Below are 23,891 nucleotides of genomic sequence, written 5' to 3' on the forward strand. Positions count from 1 at the left end.
ATGGAGCCGCTCTAGGTTCCAATTTCCTTCCCTGGCAGCATCTCCAGATAGGGCTGAGAGTGATTCCTGCCTGCAACCTTGGAGAAGCCACTGCCAGTCTGGGTAGACAATCCTGAGCTAGATGGACCAGTGGTCTGACTCAGTATACGGCAGCTTCATATGTCACCAGATGTTGTTGGACTACAGCTCCCATCATCCCCAGCCAGAATGGCTGGTGGCTGGAGACAATGGGAATTGTAGTCCCAACAACAGCTGGGGACCCAACGTGAGGAACCTTTCCTGCTACAGCATCTCTGACAGGTGGCTCTCCAGCCTCTGTTTGAAAACCTTCCATGAAGGAGATGCTGCCACTGTGCGAGGAAGTCTGTTCTTTTGAGGTTGACTGTGCTCCGTATTGCAACTTGTACGTGCCTCAACCAGAGCTATATCTCAGTGTAAAGGAGAATTTCCACCACTAACAGCACCTAAAGCAGAAGGAGCTTTCATTCCTAGGTTACACTGGTAGTTGCCCAATACCGGGTCTAGTTCAAAGTGCTGGTTCTTATCTACAAAACCCTTATGGGCTTAGCACCTGTATATCTCCGGGATCGCCTCTCTCGGCCGGTTGTATCCTGGCCTGTGAGCTCTTCTCAGCTGGCCTTCATAGGAACTTAGGAACATAGGCAGCTGCCATCTACTGAGTCAGAACCTTGGCCCATCTAGCTCAGCATTGTCTACACAGACTGGCAGCAGCTTCTCCAAGGTTACAGGCAGGAGTCTTCCGATGCCCTACCGGGAAGTTTTCCACACCTGGAAACTTCAAACTCGCAGTAAAGCCTCACGGTAAACCCGTGGAAAAGCCTGCTGTCCAGGAAAACTCCTGTAGACCCTGCCCAGGATTGAGCCTGGAAGCTTCTGCATGCAAGCAGATGCTCTTCCCCTGAGCTGCAGCACCATCCCTTAAGAGACAATACGTCACAGTGCTCCCACATGTCGTCTCCCATCCAAATGTAAACCAAGGCAGACCTTGCTGAGCAGAGGAGGCAATCCCTGCTTGCTGCCACAAGACCAGCTCTCCTGGGGAGAGGCGAAGGGAGGAACTCTGACCTTGGGATTAGATCTGAGGGGCAGTCAATAATAATAATAATAATAATAATAATAATAATAATAATAATAATAATAATAATGATAATAATAAGCCTGCCGTTGAGGCTGCCTGTGGATAGAAGGCAAGTTCTTGCAGTGGGGGCCGTTCTCCTGCTCCTGGACTGAAGGCAGTCGTGGCTGGAGTTGACTCCCGTCTGAACGTCCTGTACAGAAGGGGACCGTTTTGCGGCTCTGAGGATCCCAAACGAATAATCTGGCAGGGCTGCCCCAGAATATCCACAATATGGAGATTTTGCTGAGGATTTTGCTGAGCATCAGAGGAAAGGGGGCGGCAGGCACAGAGGCTATGCGGAGGGAGAGCAAAATGTGTCAGAATTAAAGACAGGACACTAGGGAGATCACCTCTCTTTCCCAAGCGCATTGCCTTTGCAATGGGAAGCTTCACAGACAGAGGTGCACCGAGGTAATTTTGGAGCCTGGACCTAACTCCCCCCTCCCCCCGCCCCGTCCACCGGCCCTCCTGCAGGTGTTGGCCTACAACTCCCATAAAGGGTGCCGTCGAATCGGTGCCAAGTCGTGGCGCCCACAGAGCCCTGTGGTTGTCTTTGGTAGAATACAGGAGGGGTTGACCATTGCCTCCTCCCGCGCAGTATGAGATGATGCCTTTCAGCACCTTCCTAGATCGCCGCTGCCCGACAGAGGTGTTTCTGGGAAACATACCAGCGGGGATTCGAACCAGCAACCTCTTGCTTCCTAGAAAAGCTAATTCCCCGCTGCGTCATTAGGTGGCTTCAACTCCCATAATCCCTTGCTATTGGCCACTGTGGCTAGGGATTATGGGAGTTATAGTCCAAAATTTTTTTGGGGGGGGGCCTGTTGAGCAGGCCTGCCCTATATACACACACACACACACACACACACACACACACACACACAACAGAAACACACACCATGACCAGGGTTCCCTCTAACAGGGATTCCCAGATGTTGACTACAACTCCCATAATCCCCAAGACAAGGCTATTGCCGCCGAGGATGCTGGGAGTTGTAGTCTGCAACATCTGGGAATCCCTGTTAGAGGGAACGCCGACCGTGACACACGCAATCTTTTTAACACGTGGGTGCTTGAGGGCACAAACAGCCACTGAACTCACACCAAAGTCAGAATAGAAAACAGGTCTCTTGATGCCCATCTGCATCAGCAGAAACATTTCAACACACCATTTAACCTATCCCCATCCCACACATTTCTTTCTCCACTCCCCACTCCGGCTCTAAAGCAGAGGTCACACTCGGTATCCAGCACAGGTCACAAATCACACTCGGCCGCCTGGCACAGTGTTGACCACACCACTCGGGTCAAACTAAAGAGGATTTGGCGCGGGCCCAGGGGGTGTGGAGGCCCTGGATTTCAGCCCCAAAGTCCAGGGGTAAGAGGAACATAGGAACATAGGGAGCTGCCATATACTGAGTCAGACCATTGGTCTGTCTAGATCAGTATTGTCTACCCAGACTGGCAGCGGCTTCTCCAAGGTTGCAGGCAGGAATCTCTCTCAGCCCTGTCTTGGAGAAGCCAGGGAGGGAAAAAGAGCACCTTTGTTCACAGATGCGGTCCCAAACTAAGGGTACAAGAAACTTGTTAACTGCATAAAAGCGAGGGTCCTCCAAATTGTATCTGATGCATCTGGTTCTGTCTTGGAGCCAGCGTGGTGTAATAGTTAGTGTGCTGGACTAGGACCGGAGAGACCCGAGTTCAAATCCCCCTTCAGCCAGGATACTTGCTGGGTGACTCTGGGCCAGTCACTTCTCTCTCAGCCTAGCCTACTTCACAGGGTTGTTGTGAAAGAGAAACTTAAGGATGTAGTACACCGCTCTGGGCTCCTTGGAGGAAGAGCGGGATATGAAATGTAAAAAGAAGAAAAAGAAGGGGGGAAACGAAACAGAAGACTTTGGCTTCGGATCTAGGATTTTCCTGGCTTGCCTTGTACTTGGGCAATCTCAGAGCGGCAAAGGGGAGGAATATCCCCCCCCCCCCACGAACAAGTCCTTCTGTGAGGAGTTCTGGAGCTGACTGATAAAATAGAGACAAATGCCGCATCAAGCAGAGGTTTGATAGAGCAAGAATTATGTTTTTTAATTCAGAGCTGCATACCGAGTGCTCATAAAACCTTGATCGTGATGGAGGGCTCCATAAACATTGGAGGGCCATAAATATTTCTCGGGGAAATGGCTTTGTGAAGCATTTAGTTGCTGAGTAATAAGCAGATCAGAGGAAATTGGATGAGTGGGAGTCTCAGGGTAGTAATCTCGATGGGTTATATATGTTGCGGCGATAAGAGTATCGAGAGAGAGGATTTGTTAATGCAACGAACACATCAAGTTCCAGCACATTTTTAAAAAACAAATATATGTATATTCTATCCCAGGGAAAAGTTGTCAGGAGCCTTTCACTATTGTCAAGACCTGCAGGCAAGAATGGTCTGTAATAATTAACATAGGGAGACAGGGAATTTCCTTCTATGGAGTCAGACCCTTGGTCCATCTAGCTCAGTCTTGTCTACACTGACTGGCAGCAGCTTCTCCGAGCTTTCTGGCCGGAGTCTTTCCCAGCCCTGCCAGGGATTGAACCTTCGACTGGTCACTCTAGAATTAGGCATTTCCAACCGAGTGTTCCAAAATAGGGTTGAAAATGCCAAATCTCAGCCTTTCCGGGAATGCAAGTCCCAATGTATGTGCTCCTTCCCCTCGCCCCCAAATCCATTGCTTACAAAGCATTGGCTGTGAATCATGAGAAGGCCTAGATGTGATTCAGGGAGAGGTAGGGAACCTTGGTTCTCCAGCTGTTGTTGAAATAAGGTAAGGTAAAGTGTGCCGTCAAGTCCATTCCAACTCCTGGCTCCCCAAAAGCCCTGCGGTTGTCTTTGGTAGAATACAGGAGGGGTTGACCATTGCCTCCTCCCGCGCAGTATGAGATAATGCCTTTGAGCATCTTCCTATATCACTGCTGCCTGATATAGGTCCCAGCGGGGATTCGAACCGGCAACCTTCTGCTTGTTAGTCAAGCATTTCCCCGCTGCGCCACTTAAGGTGGATGTTGTTGAAATACATCTATTCTCCCCAGCAGCAACTGGTGAGCTAAGGTTGCCTATGAGTGTTCCCTCGGAGAGGGATTCCCAGCTGTTGTGGACTACAACTCCCATAACCCCCAAGCAAAAGCCATTGCAGCTGGGGATGCTGGGAGTTGTAGTCCACAACGGCTGGGAATCCCTCTTCGAGGGAACATTTTTGCCCACCCCAGATTTAGGGCACGATTACTGATATGACCCAGAAACTGGCTTCTAACTCGCTAATAGGGGAGCTGTTCAACTCTGCATTAGTCCTCCTTCCACTCTGTTCTGGTCAGACCTCACTTGGAATACTATACTGTGTCTAGTTCTGGGCCCCGCATTTTTAAAAGGACACTCGTCAGCTGGAAGGGGTTCGGAGGAGGGCAAACCAGAAGGTGAGGGTGTCTACAGTCCTGAATGTTTGCTGGCCAACTCTGTTCTTGGGCCACACAATTTTTATTGTGTTTTTAGAAAAACATTTGTAAACTGCCTTGGGATTGTTTTGAATGAAAAGCGGTATATAAATTTAACGATCAAATAAATAACAAATACATACATACATACTTTGATGCATGGGAGGCAGAGATCCAAAAGGGTTGGGCCTCTCACCCCACGTGCTTAAGGCCTCTAAGGGCCCAGATCCCAGCCCAAGTTTTCTTTGGGGAAGGATTCCTTCTCATCCCAACCAAAATCTTGTCTAGAGTAACTAGACAAACTAGAGTTGCTCTGTGCTTATTTAATTGTATAAAGCAGGGGGTCTCAAACTTGGGTACCCAGGCATGTCCGGCTACAACTCCCATCATCCACAATGGCAGGGGATGATAGGAATTGTCATCCAAATCTATTTAGGAACCTAGGCAGCTGCCAAATGGAACAGACTCTTGTTCCATCTAGCTCAGTATCGTCTTCACAGACTGGCAGCGGCTTCTCCAAGGCTGCAGGCAGGAGTCTCTCTCAGCCCTCTCTTGGAGATGCTGCCAGGGAGGGAACTGGGAACCTTCTGCTCTTCCCAGAGTGGCCCCATCCCTGAAGGGGCAATTGCTTACAGTGCTCACACATGGAGTCTCCCATTCAAATGCAAACCAGGGTGGACCCTGCTTAGCAAAGGGGACAATCCATGCTTGCTACCACAAGACCAGCTTTCCTCCCTATAGACCAGCTCCCCTGGACTCACGTTTAAGAACTCTGGGTATAAAGGCTGTTGATTTACTGGAATCCCTCCTTGGACCAGGACAGTTGGTGGGCAGCCCCTTTGAATGTGGTCTCTTGGCTTCCATATGCCGGTCTCCAGCCGCTTGGACACACCAGGAAGGAAGCCTTTCTTTCTCCCTGAGGTCCAGAAGAAGGCGTCGTGAAGGCCAAAGGAAGTGATTCAAGCTGCCCTCCTTAGCAGCTGGAAATGCTTCCAAGATGGGCCCAGAAAACTCCCAAGTGTGTCCATTTGATTTAAGCGCACTGATTCATTTTTTGAGGGGGGGATGCGGCCACATTTGGAGTACTGTGTTCAGTTCTGGTCACCGTATCTTAAGATGGGCATGGAAAAGGCTTTGAGATTCAAAGGGACATGGAGGAGATAAAAGGAATCTTGAGTCCTTTTGGCTACAAGGACTTGCTGCTTACTGAGCAAAGAGGCCAGCACTGACATTTTCTTTGGATTTTGAAGCTGGCACTCAGCAAAATGTGAGTTCAGCTGCCAAAATGTTTTGTTCTACAGTTTGGTCACGTACAATATTTGAAGAGTGGCGTATTTATTTAAAACCGATTCCTCTCACCCTTCCAGGAGCTCAGGACAGTTTACATGACCTCCCACTTTCATGCTCACACCGAGGATGCCTCTTTGAAGTGGTGGTTTTTTAAAATGTTTAGCCGAGGGAGAGCAACTGGACCTCTCCATCCCCAACACACCATCCCTCCAGTGGCTGTTGCTGGGGTCTCCCTTCTGGTTCCATTTAGACTGTTGAGCCCTGCTGGGGCAGGGAGGTATCTGCTCGTCATTCTTTTCCGATGTAAACCGCTTTGAGTAGTTTTGTTGTTGTTGATGATGATGATGATGAAAACTGATATATAAATAGTAGTAAGCATTGTACAGGATGGAACTGCAGCTCAGTGGAAGAGCATCTGCTTTGCATGAAGAAAGTCCCAGGTTCAATCCCTGGCAGCATCTCCAGGTAGGGACATAGGAAGCTGCCATCTACTGAGTCAGACCCTTGGTCCATCTAGCTCAGGTTTGTCTTCACAGACTGGCCGCGGCTTCTCCAAGGTTGCAGGCCGGAGTCTCGCTCAGCCCTTGGAGAAGCCGCTGCCAGTCTGTGCAGACAATCCTGAGCTAGGTAGACCAAGGGTCTGACTCAGTATATGGCAGCTTCCTATGTTCCGAAGTTTTTGTTTCCCCGAATCAATCTTCAGCCATCATTTCTTTCCGCCCCATTAGGGAAACATCCCTACTTTCAGCTGAGATTCTGAGAAGACATTCACTGCCTTAGTAGGGCCCTTTTGCCAACACGGTGGCCTGCCAGGTGGGCGGCTTTTCTGAATCAGCCCAGCTAGTCAATCCTGTGCCTTCCACCTGCCCACGCCCTCCACCGAGCCATCAGCACCACTCGGCAGCCCTTGAAATGCCACCCGCAGGCCTTTTGCCTCGCCGGTGGGTTTTCGCCGCAAACCCCTGTGAAATTTGCCTCGCTTTCTGCCGCCACCCGGCTTCTTCCCCCCCTTCCTGATTTCCGCTCTGTCCGTTTTCCTATGGCCGCGTTTGTAAGCCGAGGGGAACGGAAGTCTTGAGCGGACCGTCATCCTTTTGAGCGGGTCGCACCCGGCCAAACCTCCGGAAAAGTCGTGGCGGAAGAGATGGCGGCGCGCCACGCTTTTTAATCACGTAATTGCCGAGTGACATTTAATTCGGCGGCTTCCAGTTACGCCGCGGCCCGACCGCCGTCCCCTCCAACCCAGCCCCCCATGTCCACCACTCTGGGAGTGCCTTAACTACACCGAAGTTTGGCCCGCCGTCTCCATATTACAGCGCCGACATGCTTGCAAACAATCGAAGTATTTGAGAGCGATGAAATATGCATGGCTTATCGGTGACAGCCCTATAAAGCAGAGCAATTAGCCGCGTAATCCGAGAGAGCCGAGGCGGACGGCGGCCCGCGGTTCCCTATTAGTTAAATGCTTTTTGTATTTGCGCTCCCCATCAAATCAACTAACACTTCCTTTAATTGGCTCATGAATTATACAGCCCCGGCCGCATTATAATTTAATCACCAGTAAACATTCCGAGGGCCCCACTGTAAAATGGACCGCGCTCATTAATTCGTTAATTTCAGCAGATGGAAGGGGAACTCGGATGATACATCCAGGCCTGCCGCAGGCAATCGGAGGAGGAGGATATGGTGGGGGGCCGTTTAGGGTTTTTTTTTTCTTCTTTTTCTTTTAAAGGGCTGTCAGAAACTCAATCTGTGAGCTGCCAAGCCCGGGCCCTTTCTCCCCCCCACCACCCCCCACTTTCCCTTCCCCCTCCCCTCCCTTCACCCCACCCACCGGCTGGCAAAGTGACTGACGGATTCGTACGGAGGCTTGTCAACCCGTCTTTAAACATCAAGCCGGCGGGTAAACCGAACCCAATGTAAATTATTTCTTGTCTTACGGGCCCCCCTTCCTCTGTCCCCATGAATATTTCATGGCGGGCAGCATAAATATTAATTCTAATAGCTCTGCACGGTGGTTATTATTTCTGTCTTATGACAAATATTCATAAAATATTCAGCACCCTTTTTTGGAACACTTTACACACTTGATTGTGAAATTTCTTTCCCGGCTTCCTGGGGACACGTTAAACATATTGGGGTTCTCTTGATGGACTGCTCCCCCTCCCTCCCTCCCTCTTAATTAATACTATGAAATATAAATATTTAATCAGATTTATTTTGTGTTTCCCCAGAAGTGAACCCTATTAGGCTGAAGAGGTTCTATTTGACAGTATTTAAATAGGGGAAATTTATTCCCTATTAGGAAATTGGTTACTTTTGACACGTGTGTAAAATGACACATAATCGGCTCTTTTCTTTCTCCCTCCTTCGCATTTTTGGTGTGTCTCTTCGCTCTCTTTTTAATGCAGGGTCATAGTACCTGCCCCCCGCTGCCCTGACCCGTGAAAATTTCCACTGGAATTGCTTGAGAGGTCAAGGCATTAGCACGGTTTTTCTGACAACAGCCAGGGTTAAACTCTGCTTTTCATGACTAATGGGCAGCTTTTATATCGCGATCTCAAGCATTCAGCACACCTCACAGATATTATCAGCCCAGGAAACCTTGCGATCGGTCAGGATCGCTCCCAAATTACAGATGAAAGCACCGAGGCGGCAAGTATAATAGCTACCAAGTATGTGGCTAGGGTAAGATTTGAATCCAGAGCTCGGTTTGTCGCTTACAGGCAGCTGCACGAATATTCTCCCATTTCAGTAGTCATGTAGAAGTCCATATATTTGACATAGTCAAACAAATAATGGCGGTGGTGGGGGAACACAATGCTGAATATTTGTGTGTTCTGTCGCATTCTTGTTCTGTGAGCAGTTGCTTCTTCTCAAGGACCTTTCCCTTCTCCTTTGCCCTCACTGCCCATGGGCATTTGCCCTCACTGCCCATGGGCATTTGCCCTCACTGCCACACAATCTGATTGGCTGAAGTGACCCATGTGGTTCTGCTGATGGGCCTCTCTGACATCATCGCATCCAATGCCAGCTCCCAATGGCAAAAGAGCCTGGCTGTTGCCCCCTCCAGGCAGAGTCCCTAACGTGAAATGCATTTGCCAGGCTGGGTAGCCAAGACTCCGGCTCAGTTGAACTTCTGATCGTGCTGGCCCGAAACCGTCTCATGGTGACAGAGACTGGCCTCGCAATTCCTCTTCTTAGGAACATAGGAACACAGGAAGCTGCCATGTACTGAGTCAGACCCTTGGTCCACCTAGCTCAGTATTGTCTTCACAGACTGGCAGCGGCTTCTCCAAGGTTGCAGGCAGGAGTCTCTCTCTCAGCCCTGTCTTGGAGATGCTGCCAGGGAGGGAACTGGGAACCTTCTGCTCTTCCCAGAGTGGCTCCATCCCCGGAGAAGAATATCTTGCAGTGCTCACACAGCGTCTCCCATTCATATGCAACCAGGGTGGATCCTGCTTAGCTTAAGGGGACAAGTCATGCTTGCTACCACAAGACAAGCTTTCCTCTCCCATTGGTGGCCCATTGAGTAAGATGCCTGGCTCCTGAAGATCATCCTGTCTAGCTCTCTGCCGGAGGGCAGAACGCTAGATGGAATCCTTCTGAACATGTGCAGAGTGGCCCCGCACCCCAGACACAGGGCAGTCACACATCTGGGACTGTGTGGCAGGGCTTCCTAGCCAGAGGGAATTCTGGCACCTTTCTTGTTAAGCAACCAATGTGGTGTAGTGGATAGAGAGTTGGGCTAGGACTGGGGGGCCCCGAGTTCAAATCCCCACTCACCCATGAAACTCATGGGATGACGTTGAACCAGTCACCTTTCTCGCAGTCTAGCCGCTTCACAGGGTTGTTGTGAGGATAAAACCATGCACAGCGGGGCAGGGTATCTGTGTGTGTGTCAAACTGGGGCCCTCCAGCCGCTGTGGGCCTACAACACTCATCATCCCTGATTACTGGCCGCTGTGACTGTGGGTGATGGGAGTTGTAGGCCCACAGCAGCTGGAGGGCCCCCATTTGAGCCCCGTAGTCTACACTGCTCCTGGCTCCTTGAAAGAAAAGTGGTATAGAGTATATAAATCAGCTAATCTAGGAGTTTATTTATTTTATTTATCTGTTGTTAAATTTGTATACCACCTTTCATTAAAACATCCCCGAGGTGTTTCTCTACCTTGGGTCCCCAGATGTGGGACTACAACGCCCATCACCCCTAGCCACAATGGCCTCTTTTTTGGCGGCGAATGGTGGGACTTGTAGGGGGAACCAAGGTGGAGAACCCACCGACTCCAGGAGGCACCCGCCCAGAAGCCTTTGCAGTGTCCCAAGAGATGCTGGAGACGTCGTCGGGGATCCGAATCGTGCTCCTCTCGAATCGTGCTCCTCTCGAATCGTGCTCCTCTCGAATCGTGCTCCTCTCGAATCGTGCAGTGCGGCAGGTCCCCCAGATCCTTGGCCCTGAACGCCATCGAGGCGGTGTGGGAATTAAGCCCACAGTTAGAGGAAAGGGCTCAGTAGTCTGCTGACGGAGCTCCCGCTGCTGCCATCTCCCTCCCTCATCTGTGAGGTGCCATCGGAACGAACTCCGGGGGGGGGGGGGGGAATCCGGCAATGATGGCATAGCAAGCGAGAGGGAAGAGGAGGCGGCGGCAAGGAAGAAGAATAAAAATGAGGGCGCCACGGGAAGGGTGGGCGGGCGTAAAGGCATTTCAGAAGCCGATACTGATGCCGCCAGCTCCAGTTTTTTTTAAGGGGGGGGGGTTAGAAGTGGTTTTTCTAACGGAGCTTCTCAAAGGCATTAAAAGGCCCTTAGAACATTGATTGATTGTTAAATTTATATACCGCCTTTCATTAAAGCAATCCCAAGGCGGTTTACAGCAAAAAAAAAATTTTTAACACAAGATGGTAAAAAAGACATAATTAAAATATTAAGTGGGGGGGGGGATATTAAACAAATCTGATTAAAAAATTCAAAACAAAAAGCATAAAAGCAATAGAGATTATAAGGAGCAGCAGCAGAGAATCAAATAAATGCCCTGGGCAAAAAGCCAAGGTGTTATGTTTTTTTCGAAAAGCTGTGATGGAAACCGAGGAGCGAGTAGCCACATTTGTACCGCATGTGTGCAGAGGAAAGCGCCTTTGCCAGACAGAACGTTCACTAAGCGGATGACATCCCAGTGCCCTCTCGGTTCTAGTGATACGCCTGCAGGCGGGGGTGGGTGGGAGGGGGGCCCCTCGTGCAAATGCTGTGGGTCATGGACCTGGGCGGCTTCCCCCCTCGCTTCGCTCTAAGGTTGGAGCACGAGGCCCCTCTCATCTGTGACCCTACCAGGAGATGCAAAGTCAAGAACAGGACCTCTGAGCCAGTGCAGAAGATTATTTGACCCAACCCTGAGCAACTGCAGCCTGGCCCAGACTTTAATTTAATTCAATTTTTATTTATTACATTTCTGTACCTCCCAAAACTTGCGTCTCTGGATTTAGGATTAAGGCATGGGGCCTCCTTCCAGAAGCACTTGTCGTGTGTGAGCAATGAAGCATTTTTAAAGTTGCATTATAGATCATGATGATGATGATAAACTTTGTTAGCTGCCCCATAACAAATTGTTCTCTGGGCCAGGGTGGACTGTTGAACTACAACTCCCATCATCCTCAGCCACAAAGGCCATGTCTGGGGATGATGGGCATTGTAGTCCAACGACATCTGGGGGCCCAAGGTCAAGAAACCCTGCTCTGGGCTGTTATGGTGCTCTTCCATTACCAGGGGTGCAGGAAGGTTGGCACCAGGCCTGGGGCAAGATTTCTTCCCAGGTTCACTCCCTGGCATCTCTGGGTAGGGTGGGGCCTGCCTGAAGCCTCTGAGCTGCTGCCAGTCTGTGTCGGCGATCTTGGACTAGATGGCCCAGTGGCCTGACTGTAAGGCAGCTTCCTAGGTTCACCTGTATTTTGAGCTGACTGCTCTTTCCAAAGATGACCGGCCAGTCACCTTTCTCTCCGCCGGGCCTGCCTCACAGGGTTGTTGTGAGGATAAAACCATGCACAGTGGGGAGGGGGTTGTCAAACCCTCTGGTTGCTGTTGGCCAATGCTGGTATTGGGGTAGCAAGCATGACTTGTCCCCTTAGCTAAGCAGGGTCTGCCCTGGTTGCATATGAAAGGGAGACCACATGTGTGAGCACAGGAAGAGATTCCCCTTATTAGGGGATGGAGCATCTCTGGGAAGAGCATCTAGGGTCCAGGTTCCCTCCCTGGCACCATCTCCAAGATAGGGCTGAGAGAGACTCCTGCCTGCAACCTTGGAGAAGCCTCTGCCAGTCTGTGTAGACAATACTGAGCGAGATGGACCAAGGGTCGGATTCGGTATATGGCAGCTTCCTATGTTCCTAGGTGCACCCCCAGGCTGCAATCCGGTCCCTCAGAGGAGCACAACTCGGTTCAGCACAGGTTGGACCCCCTGCGGCCCGCCCAGCGGAAGGATGGTTAGCAGGAGGGATCTTCGCTCATTTGCACCATTATTCGTTTCAAAGTGGGCACTTTGCCAAGACCTCCGGGTGTGTGCCTCTCGGAGATAGTGAGGCTAGTGCAAGATCCCTTACGATTTCACAGTGGTATCGGTGGGCAGAGTTAAGCTCTTTTAAACACTTAATCTCTCCGCGGGAGAGATTTAAGCAGCCTGTGTTTAACTCTTCTACTGGAATCAGCCTGCCTAATTTCGCTTGCATTGTTCCCGTTGCTGAAAGGGAAAAGGTAATTTTAAACTCCGCCTGCTCTGGCATTCCACAGCAGGCCGGGGGTCCAAAAGAGGAAAATAAATACTGTATTCTCAGCCTCCCCAGGTCTGATTTGCATCACTGGTTAAAATTGGCTTCCAGGGAGTATTTCACACAGGGCTTTGAAAGCCCTTTAGCTCGCATCTCCTCCGGAATGGGAGGGTGTGTCCACATAGTGAGCAGATTTACCCCGAAGTCCTTGCAATCTCTTGGGGAGCACTTCACACACGATTCGGGTTTTGCATCCCAGGTTAGAGTGTAGCCCAGTTCAGAGTGTAGCCCAACATGTGCTCTGCCTTCTTTAGGAAACCTTCTGCATGGTGGCAGAGCCGTTCTGGCCTCCACAGATGTGTGGAGACCATTTGCATGGTGTCTGCACGTGCACAAATGATGGAATCCCGCCACGCGGGCAGTTTCCTAAAGAAGGCAGAGCGCGTGCTTGGAGCCACACCAAGGGCGAGCGTTGGTGCTGGCAGCCACCCCAACCGCATAAGGATCTTACTACCTCCCTCGCTGCCCCCACCCGACCTCCTGTTCCTTGCTGAACCGATTCGCCAGAACTGGGCCTGGTTCGGTTCAATCACGGACCGAAACGCCCCCCCCTCCGGTTCGGTCTGCAATAGAACCTCTGATCCGGCCCGTTTCGAGGCGAACTGGTTCGGCAACGAACCGTTCGTGCACAGCTCTATTTGTGAGTCCTCTGTGGACAGGGAAGCATCTTAACATTCTTATTCTTTTTCTGTGTAAACCACTTTGTGACCTTTTGACTGAAAAGCAGCATGTAAATAAGAATAAGAATAAGACATGAATATGTATATACCTCTTTTCAATAGAAGTTCCCAAAGTGGTTTACATAGATATAAACAATTGATCAAATAAATAAAATAGCTCCCTCTCCCCAAAGGACTCACAATCTAAAACAGCAATGTAAGGTTGACCCAGCAACAGCCACTGGAGGGATGCTGTGCTGGGGATGGATAGGGCCAGTTGCTCTCCCCCGGCTAAGTATAAAAGAATCTCCACTTTTAAAAGGTGCCTCTTTGCTCAGTTGGCAGGGGGGAAATAGTCATAGTTACTGGTCCACGAAACATTTTTAGGACAGACCTCTTCTATGCGTTTGGGATTTGCCAAATGGGAGAGGGAGTCGTGGTCTTCTCCAGTCCTCGCCTCGAGTGATGGGATCACTGTATCTTGACTTTGTCTAACGAATAGCTAAAATGCCCCTTTAACTGGCCCTGGTGGTCAAAAGATGCTCAAGAAACAGAATTCAAGCAGGTGGCTGGTAAGACACAGCAGAGCTGAGGGAAGACCCGAGAATATATAATCGTTTCCGATGGGGGTTCTCTTGCTGGCCTCTGCCTCGGCTCTCCTTGTAGACTGGGAGCCTCTTTTAAATTTAAAATAAAATAAAATAAAATAAATATGACCCATAAGTAAATAAGCCCAAGGCGTCACAGGAAAGGTGGGCTTTGTGCATCTCTCTCCAAAAGGGCCGCCTACTGCCGGGGGTCTCAAATGTGCCCCCCCGCCCCCGATGTTGCTGGACTACAGCTCCCAACATCCCTGGCCCGCTCCATAGTGGCTTCTTAGGGCCACAGCTTAGAAGCCGGCTGGATTTCATCCTTGCGTTCATTCACAAACTGCGGGGTGTGGCAATGTCGTCGTTAACAGCAGCAACCACCGCAAGTGCATTTCTCGCTTGGCCTCTGGAGGAGGTTTAGGCCCAGCTGGGGCAGATCTGGCATGATCAATTATGCCCAATTTTAAACCCTTTCCTTGTCCCTTTTCTTGTCTTATCTTAAGAGGAGTGCAGAGCACGCAGATGGGGGACCAGGCAGCTGGTCCTGCGTAGCCGGGGAAGATAGATAGGCTCTTTTAGCCAATGGGAGCAAGACGAATGGCTTTCTATTTTTGAAAGTTGCAGTCTCATCGTTAAAAAAAGAAAAGAAAAGCAAACAACGGCATGTTAAAAGTCGCTTATAGCTGACCAGGAATGCTGGCAGGAGAGCTCGCTTGGAGTTGGCGAGAAGGGCAAAGACGACTCCAGCCTCCTTCATTCAAGCTCCGTCCTTGGAGGCGCTTACATCTGGTCTCTCCATCTTGTCCCTTCAATGCCAGAGCCATTTAGCATTGGAGTTGCATCAGCAGAAGGGTCAAAGTGACCTTTCCTTTTTTTTTCTTGCGAGATCCCTGCCTTTGCTCCTCCAACCAGGGGTGCAGCTATAATTGAGTGGATAGGGTCAAAGAGCCCGGGCCCCCAGCTCCACCCCTCCCTATTTTCTTCATTTTCTCCCTCACTCCACCGGGGAGAGAGGTCAACCTCTCCCCTACCTACACCCCTGCCTCCAACCCTACCACCCTCGGCTGCCCAAAAGCCTTCTCTTATTTTAAGCGAGCCTTCCTTTCCCTTACGCCTGAAATGCTCATTTTTTTCTTAAAACCCATCTATGGGGTTCTAGTCGTCCTTGGGAAGGACTACTTATTATGAAGGACTACTACATTCTTACGTTCTTCCATCATTTTAAATAAACCTTTCAGTGACATTCCACTGGTCTTTGTGAGGGCAGGCGGGTTGTGAGAAGTGGCGTCTTCTGGCCCTCGCTGATCGGCCAGCTGCAGTACTGCTCCCTGGCCATCTGTGGCGGCGGCACTGTAGTACAGCAGAGAGCAGGCAAAAGGCCCCTACCACCGGGTCAAGGCCTGGTGCCTCGGCCTTGACCCGGTTCAAGGCCCTGTCTCCCCTTGTAGATCAGGATGAGACGGGGAGGGATTGTAGGCTCCTTCTCCCCCTGTGGTTCGCCAGCCCTGAATGTGCTTTCAGAAAAGCTGAATTGATCAGCCTCGAGGGCCAGCGGGTACGCTGATCGGTGCCCTTCCGAGAGCACAGGAAGGGGTCAACGGGAACCAGCCCTTCACCTGCCCCCAGCACTAGGGAGGATGCACCCCAAGGTAAGAATGCATCTGAGGTGGGAAAGCCCTCTTGGAAAGCCCATCCCTCTCCCCCCTGCCTTCACTTGTCTCTAATGCTGACACCAGACTGAAGTAATAAGATGCATCTCCTGTGAAAAAGACGATATCCGACAAGACGCTTCCAAGGTTCATTTTGCTGGCAGCTTTTTAAGTGGAGTAGATTCTTCCGGCTCTTCCGCTCCATGCGACTGTTTCCCGTTTTCTTGAGTTAGCAACTGTGAGTTGCGACAAGCCTTCTTGATATGCCACGTTAGAATGCTTTGGCTTCCCCCCTCCCCTTTGCGGGGGGGGTTGTTTGTTTATTTCGGAATATAATAGGGGGAATCGTATCAATTATCGGGCCAGCCGAAGCAAGGATCTTTCTTTCCCCTCTCCCTCCGCTGCTAGAATATTCATCTGGAGACACTTCATCACAAGTTATCCATTCTGACAATCACGTTTCCATTCGGTTGTTGGGCAACGGAAACAAAGCAGAAACAAAATGTTTGGAGTGTAAAGGATAAAAGACTGTTGGAAACTGTTATATTCTTCTCCTGTCTTTGGAATCATTGAGATCTTCCACTTTTTTCCCCCCTTCCTGCCGGGCTGAGTTATTTATTTTTTAAAAAAAGAAATGCAACGCGAAGGGAAGTCATTATCTGTAAACATTTGAAGAGCGAGCGAAATGATTTTCATAACTTTAAGTTCTACAAAGGAGCCGCGTAATGTGTTGCGTGCATGCCACGGCAAAACCTCCGGCTTTCATCTGATCTGATCCTCCTCAGTAAGTGGAAAATGTTCCCTTTGGTGAATGTCTAAAGCTTACACTAACCGGTTCTGAGAGGCTCACACACCAACAAAAGTAAAATAAAATAAAACAAATCTATAAAAACCAAGCAGCACAGCCATGAAGGCAGCCCGGGGAGAAGCTGTTCTGAAGGAACCCGACAGAAGATTCCTTTTTTGGACACCAGTTCATTTGCATGAACTCGGAGTGGCTTTTTGAAAAAGACGATGAGTCCAAAAAGTAGCATACAAGAGACGCTTCCCTCTTCCACTTTAAGAACAACAGATCAGCCCTGCTGGATCAGGCCCAAGGAAGCCCATCTAGTCCAGCATCCAGTGGCCCACCAGATGCTGCCGGAAGCCCACAGGCAAGAGGGTGAGAACATGCCCTCTCTCATGCAACTGGGATTCAGAGGCATCTTGCAGGGCTGGAGGATGGTGGTTAGATTTATGAATGATTCTGCACACAAAAAGACACTCCTGTTTAGTACAAGGTGTAGTAAGCTAGGTCTAATGTAGCTCTCTCCCCGTTTACTACTCGAAGGGAAGCTTTTGCCCAGGGATCATCACGACGGCGGCTAGTTATCTACTACTTGGCAACAAAAAGTTTTTAGAGTGGAGGAAAATAATAACAAGTGGAAGATGAGCCCTCATCTGCCTCTTGGAAGATGAGTCCTCTTCCCAAAGGGCTCACAATCTAAACAGAAACACGTTGGAAAATATTTTACACACACACACACACACACACACACACACACACACACACACCCTGAAGCAGTCCAGGATAGTGGGCAGCTCAAGCCTGTTGGGGGAAGCTGGTCTAGTGGCAGCAAGCATGGATTGTGGCCCCTTTGCTAAGCAGGGTCCACCCCAGTTTGCATTTGAATGGGAGACTACATCAGGAGAGGGGAGCTGGTCTGGTGGTAGCAAGCATGACTTGTCCCCATAGCTAAGCAGGGTCTGCCCTGGTTGCATATGAATGGGAGACTGGATGTGTGAGCACTGGAAGAGATTCCCCTCAGGGGATGGAGCCGCTCTGGGAAGAGCTGAAGGTTCCCAGTTCTGTCCCTGGCAGCATCTCCAACGAGATCGGGCTGGCAGAGAGACTCCAGCCTGCAACCTTGGAGAAGCCGCTGCCAGTCTGTGAAGACACTACCGAGCTAGATAGACCAATGGTCTGACGCAGTATATGGCAGTTTCCTAGGTTCCTATGAGCCCTGGAAGATCTTCCTCTTAGGGGTCGGGGCTGTCGCTCAGAGGTAAGAGTGCTTCCTTTGCCTGCAGAAGGACCCCGGTTCAATCCCTGGCAGCACCTCCAGGTGGGGATGGGAGGGACGTCTGCCTGAAACTTGGGAGAAGCCGCTGCCAGTCTGTGTGGACAATACTGAGCTAGGTGGACCAAGGGTCTGACTCGGTAGAAGGCAGCTCCCTATGTTGCTCTGTGGGCCTGAAACGGAGGGTGTCCAGCCATCCTCCACTGTGATGGCAGGACACACATACTCTCTTTTTTAAAAGCAGGGACCATTAGAAATCTTGCCCCCTCACTGGCACCCCAGTAATCTGCTTCCTAAGGTGACTGCCCCACAGAACCCACCACCTCAGTGCTACCACCCCAAGGGTAACTGGTTTTTCTCCCTCCCCGATAGGGTGTTTTTCCTGCATCTCCCCCTCGAGTCGATTCTGGAACGCCTGTGCTGCCGGAAGCTTGACCCGATCGCGGGAGAAAGGTTAGTGCCACACGGGGGGTGATTTCACTGTTCTGGATCGAAGCAAAGCGATACGAGGAGGGGGAAAGCGGCCAGCAGGATGCTGCAGTGGAGAGATACGAGTACGACCGATACGTTAATTCAATTTTTCAACCACAGTTCCCAAAGTGGTTCCCATCGATAGAAAATGGTCCCCTGTCCCCAAAGGGCTCACAGTCTAATAAAGAAACATAAGAGAGACCCCAGCAATAGCCACTGGAGGGATGCTGGGCTGGGGGTCGGATAAGGCCAGTTGCTCTCCCCGCGGCTCAATAAAGGGACCACCATCTTTAAAAGGTGCCTCTTTGCCCAGTTAACAAGGGAGATGGAGTTGTGTATCGTGGCGCGGGGCAGTCAGAGGCCAGGGCACACTGGGAGAAGAGGGACATCGTCGAGGCAAGCGTGGGGGCCAGAAAGGGGGGCAATTCCTGGGGAGGGTGATGGAGGCAGTACGGAGGTCGAGGGAGCAGCAGTGGGCAGGACAGGTAGGTGATAGCTGCGTGGTGGTGGTGGTGGGGGAGACACTGTCCCCGGTGCATTCACTGCTGTGGCCAATCTCACCTTGCCTCATATGGGAGCCTCCCCCTAGAACTGGAGGTGACATTTCCCTGCCTCACGAGGTTTAGGCATCTTTGTAAGGTTCATCATCTGTTTCCAAAGGGCTTGACTGGGTTTTAGGGGTGTGCATGGAACCGTCTGGCCCGGCTCAGTTCGAGGCCGGAGTGGCCTCGAACCGAATCGGGCCAGTTTGGTCCCATCCCCCCCGGTTGGTCTGCAAATTTTTAAAAAAATATTAAATGAAAAATAACTACCTGTAGCCCTTTCGGGGGGCTTGCTGTAGGCCGTGGGGGTGGGGGGGTGGTCTGCGAGGGTTCCCCCTCCCCCGCTAGCCTCCCTCATCACCGCTGCAGCTGGGTAAATGTAGTATTCTTGGTCCTTTCGGGCGTCCGTAAAGGCAAGCGGTGGCCATTTTGGCCACCGCCGCGCATGTGTAAATGCCCTCTGCAAGGCCTGGCATTTAAAAAAAAATTCACGGACCTGTCGGACTGGACTGGTGCTTCGGTTCCGGTCCGGACGGAACCGGGGTGGGGGGGTCAGTTTGATCACGAACCCCCGGACCAAACTGTCGGACCGGTTCTGCACATCCCTACTGGGTTTTCTATGGGAGCCACATGGTCTGACGGCATTCAGCTTGAGCCTCTGCAATGATTGGTTTTTAACCTACACTGCTATAAGACCGTAGACGATTGTTGCTGAACTGTATCGGCAGCTGCTCGGAGCTTCTTGGGAAGGTGAGGTGGAAATATTGACTTGGCATACATGCAGATGGCTGAGCTTCTGGTCATGAACTCAAGCAGGGCTTCTCTCGGGTGTCCAGGTACCACACCGTGTTCAAGCCAGCTGTCTTGAAACAGACCCACGACCGCATCCTTACACACCCAAGGGATGTTGAAGAGACCGTGAAGGAAAAGGTGGAGAAGTACTTCCGGCTCTCCAGCAACATGGAAAGCTTCTTCGAAGATGCCATTTCAATCAATGCTGACCAAGACCCCCAGACGGTCCTTGAGTACATCGAGAGCTACGTCGTCAATCCGCTTCCGGTCTTGAAGACCTGGAGAGAGGGGACCCCTTGCCCGATGTAGTTCACGTCCCTACCGGTAGGGAAATCTTAATCAAATGCTAAATTGAATCCTGGTTGGAAATACTTTCTTGAAATCTTCTAGGCAAGCAGTTGTTTTTGTTTTTAAGAAGTTTGTTCTCTACAAGATAGTGAAATAATAATAATAATAATAATAATCAAGAAAGCCTGATCAGGCCCAAGGCCTAGAGAATTCCCTTGCAAAATTCTGCAAGAAAGCTCTTGCAGAATTAACCAGCAAAGACACAGATGACCTACCCATGGCCCCATTTTGGGTGGGTGTGTCAGAGCTGACTATATTCACTGAGAATACAGTCTGGAATTTGATTTGCTTTTGCTTTTTCTTCTCCGTCCTGCACAGGAAAAGTAAGATGTTAACATCTTTAATAATCTAGGAGCGGTTTTGTGCCCATAATGCCACGTGGGTCAGAGGAAAAGACAATCTTTCCCGTCTACCGCCATTTCTGACTTCTTCCATCTTGGTGATTGTTGGGAGGTAAACTGTAAATCAGATTCCCCTAAGTTTTGCCTGGTGTGTCATTACTTTGGAATGTGCAACCTTGACGATTAAAACTTTGTTGGATTGCAGACGGTGTGGTGTTGTAAACATTCAACCCTACCGTTTCGGATTTCCAACCCACACTGGAAAAAGCAAAAGGCGGAATTGGGATGCTTGGGCTGGCGGCTTCTTTCTTTTCTCAATTTAATGTACCAGATTTTGATGCCACCCTTCCTCAAGAAGATAAGCGATCGCTTCCAAGCAGATGACCTCAGCACGTTATCTGCAGAGGGCCACAGCGGCTTGACCCCGGGATATATGTAACGGTTCTCCCCTTCCCGGCGTGCGGCACGGCCGTTTACCTGAAGCAGCTGGTTGCTCCCCTCCATGGTTGTAAGGATACACTGCCTCCCCCCTGCATAAACTGGAAGGGCCACGATTAATAATAAATGGAGAGTACATCTTGCTAATATCACCTCCATCAGAGTGTTCCTACTAAATATTGATAGCCGAAACGGCTCGGCCGCGCATTTAAATACTGTTTGCCGTGCAAGCAAGGGTACGAAGGGGACAGCGGCTCTTTAATTAGACAGGTACATCTGCTTAATTAATTTAGCCATAAAACCCATCCCCCCCCCACCCCTTCATCTATATGCAGCCACAATATTAGTTCCGCTCAGCCGGGCACAGAGAAACACGAGTCGAACGAGCCGCCCTCATTGAGATGCAGCCGGTACGTCCGCCCGGAGAGTTTCGGGTCAGCGGTCAACCCCCCTGGGGCTTCCGCCGGGCCTGGAGTGCAGGCCATCTGGGTTAGCCGAACATGCTAATACGCATGTAGGACTCTCCCTCGGAAACAACTAAAACAATTGACATTCATTTAATTACTGGGGAACGAGAGAGGCCTTTGCATCCACTTTGCATAGTAAGAGGCCTTGTTAATGCTAGGAGGATTCGGCAGGCGGCAGGAGGAATTAAGACTTTTATAATTGAGAGCCGATGCTTCAAAAGCAATTGGGGATCCAAGCTGGACTGGATTAGCATCTGATTCCGGCCAAGCCAAAAAGGAGATCACGGAGGAGAGGCCAGGAGGTCACCAGGATAACAAGGGGCAGGAAAGACCCCACCAACCTGGCCCGCCCTTCCGGGGGCCTTCTTGGAGTGTTACTGTCCCTGCGTTTCCCAGAGCGACTCTTTCCAAACTTCAGCTTGTGGGACCCCTCCCCGCCACCCACTTCTCAAATTAAAACGCCTGGCACAGTTCATGCCGGCCCCTCCCTGAAAGCGAGCAAAAGGTTGAAAATGATGTAACCCAGAATCGCAGCCAGCAGAGGCCAGGCTGACACACTGGCAATGATGTCCTTCCGGGGCTTTGGCCTTATGGCATTCTTGTACGCCCTGGACACAGAGACCAGGGAGGAGGGCCAGCCTGGGCACTAGGTGGACAGAGACAGTCACCTAGGGCACCGAATCGTGGGGTGGGAGAAGTCAATGCTCATCACGGCTCCCAGGAGCAGCTAAGGTGCAGGCGGGGGCAGTATGAAACCAGATTATCTTGATTGATTGAACACCTTTAATATACCTTATCATACCTTTAAAAATCCATCAAGTGGCCCGTCACTGCCACCCCACTCTGGAATGTCGTGGACATCTCCTGGGAGGAGTAAAATATCAAATACCACAACTAAAGCTAGAAGGAAAGCTAGCAGGAACAAGATCAAGAGGGAGGAGGAGGAAGGGAGAGATGGATGACCTGAAAGAATGGCTAGAAATGGACACAGACGAGATCATCCGTGATTCCAGGGACCACCATCTATGGCTTTGGCTGGCCCCCAGCCTCCAAATCGGAGATGACGACCCTGAATTTAAGATCACTCAACCAATCTTTATTGATACCGCCACGGATCAGCAAAAAACTCAGTACAGGTTAGAGAAAGAAGAAATGGTTAAACACAAACATTTAGTAGCACAATTAATACTGTATCCAACGCTGACCCCTATACCGAGTTCATTACCTGAGCTCGCTATGCGGGAACTGATGTATGTTGCTGGGTTTTACTGGCAATCTAGCAGAATTTGGAGACATTTAGGGATGTCTCCTCTTTCTAGTCTGATAGCAAAAGACTTTGGTAAAAGAAATCCAAATGACCTGGACTGAACTTAAGACGAGCCCTTTAAAAATAGAGGTTAAATTGAGCTTATACCTGTATTAAATATAGCTTATACTGTATTAAATACGGGTTAGCAGAAGGTTGCTGGTTCGAATCCCCACTGGTATGTTTCCCAGACTATGGGAAACACCTATATTGGGCAGCAGCGATATAGGAAGATGCTGAAAGGCATCATCTCTTACTGTGCGCGAGGAGGCAATGGTCAGCCCCTCCTGTATTCTACCAAAGACAACCACAGGGCTCTGTGGGCGCCAGGAGTCGATACTGACTCGACGGCACACTTTACCTTTATACCTGTATTTATCCAAAAGGAACAGGCACTCTGAAATAACCTGGGGGAAACCTTGGATTCAGGTAATTACAGGATGCCGTATGGAATATAATTTAACAGAATGGGGGTAGGCGGGGCGTCCAGACAAACTTTGCCTGGGGGACACCAAAAGTCCTCTGGCTGGCTCTGCCGGGGGGGAGGCCTTTGAATGAGAGAGACAAGCAGCATATCGGGCACCAAGAGGGACCCCCCTCCACTCCCTGGACACCTACACAAGACAAGACCCTGGTCATTACTCACCTCTACCCTGTTTATAAGACTCCCAAGGAAGCAACAGGTTTGTTCTCACAATTATTATTATCCTCGTTGGGAAGCTGTGTGCGCTCTCATTTTGGGATCATCTGTGAGTTTAACACAAGTACAGAGGTGGGGAATTTGCTCATCTGTCAAGCCCCCGCTGGGTAGGGTGGGAATATAAACTTCTGAAGAGGCAGGCAGAAAGGGTGCCCGGAACCCAGAACGGAAATCCAGAGAGACCAAGAATCCATCGCTAGGCATGCCGTTGCTGAAAGTGCATCTCAGAAATTCAACTGCGGCCCCAATCCTTGGGTTACAATGGCTCTCAAACTCTGATGCAGTCAGCCTGGGATCGACCCGGCTTCTCACACACATTCTGCCCCCTCCATCGCCACCCCTGGAATGCTGGACATCTGCTGGCTAGCTGGCTGCTACACTGTGCGTCTGATATATACAGGTTGAGTATCCCTAAGCCGGACATCCGAAATCCAGAATGCTCCGAAATCCAGAAACCACCACGGCATGCGCCCGCAGCACCGACAGAACATTATTTTCACATGAAATCTGAATTTCCTCTCCACCTAAAATGCCATGTTTGAGTCTAACATGACCAGCAACATTATTGCGTTGAAATACGTTGAAATTTTCTTGCAACTAGTTTTCATTACATTTACAGCTACCCGTCGTTATCGTAAATTCAATGCTTATTGGTTTTCATACTTTAAATAAAACCTAAAAAAAAAAAAAAAGTATACAGTAACCTTCCATGTTTAGACTTTAATCCCATGTCCAAGATATCTCATTAAGTATGCAAATATTCCAAAATCGGGAAAAGTCCAAAATCCGGAACACTTCTGGAACACCCAAGCAGTT

The 23,891-nt window shown here is 50.2% G+C and overlaps 1 protein-coding gene across 5 annotated transcripts in view; it reads left to right on the forward strand.

Moving 5' to 3' along the window:
• AK8 (adenylate kinase 8) overlaps positions 1–20,368 on the forward strand; it is a 123,319-nt gene extending 102,951 nt beyond the window's left edge. For 4 of the 5 annotated variants that reach the window (XM_053282083.1, XM_053282085.1, XM_053282086.1 and 1 more), the window contains 2 exons: positions 18,043–18,123; positions 19,520–20,368. In XM_053282083.1, the coding sequence (XP_053138058.1) occupies positions 18,043–18,123; positions 19,520–19,784 (346 nt within the window). In that variant the 3' untranslated portion in view covers positions 19,785–20,368. The remainder of the gene's footprint in view (positions 1–18,042; positions 18,124–19,519) is intronic. The other variant, XM_053282084.1, reaches the window with a different exon arrangement.
• Positions 20,369–23,891: the final 3,523 nt, after the last annotated feature.

This window comes from Hemicordylus capensis, chromosome 17 (assembly GCF_027244095.1).
Source record: "Hemicordylus capensis ecotype Gifberg chromosome 17, rHemCap1.1.pri, whole genome shotgun sequence".
In the NCBI taxonomy this organism is placed as follows: domain Eukaryota; kingdom Metazoa; phylum Chordata; class Lepidosauria; order Squamata; family Cordylidae; genus Hemicordylus; species Hemicordylus capensis.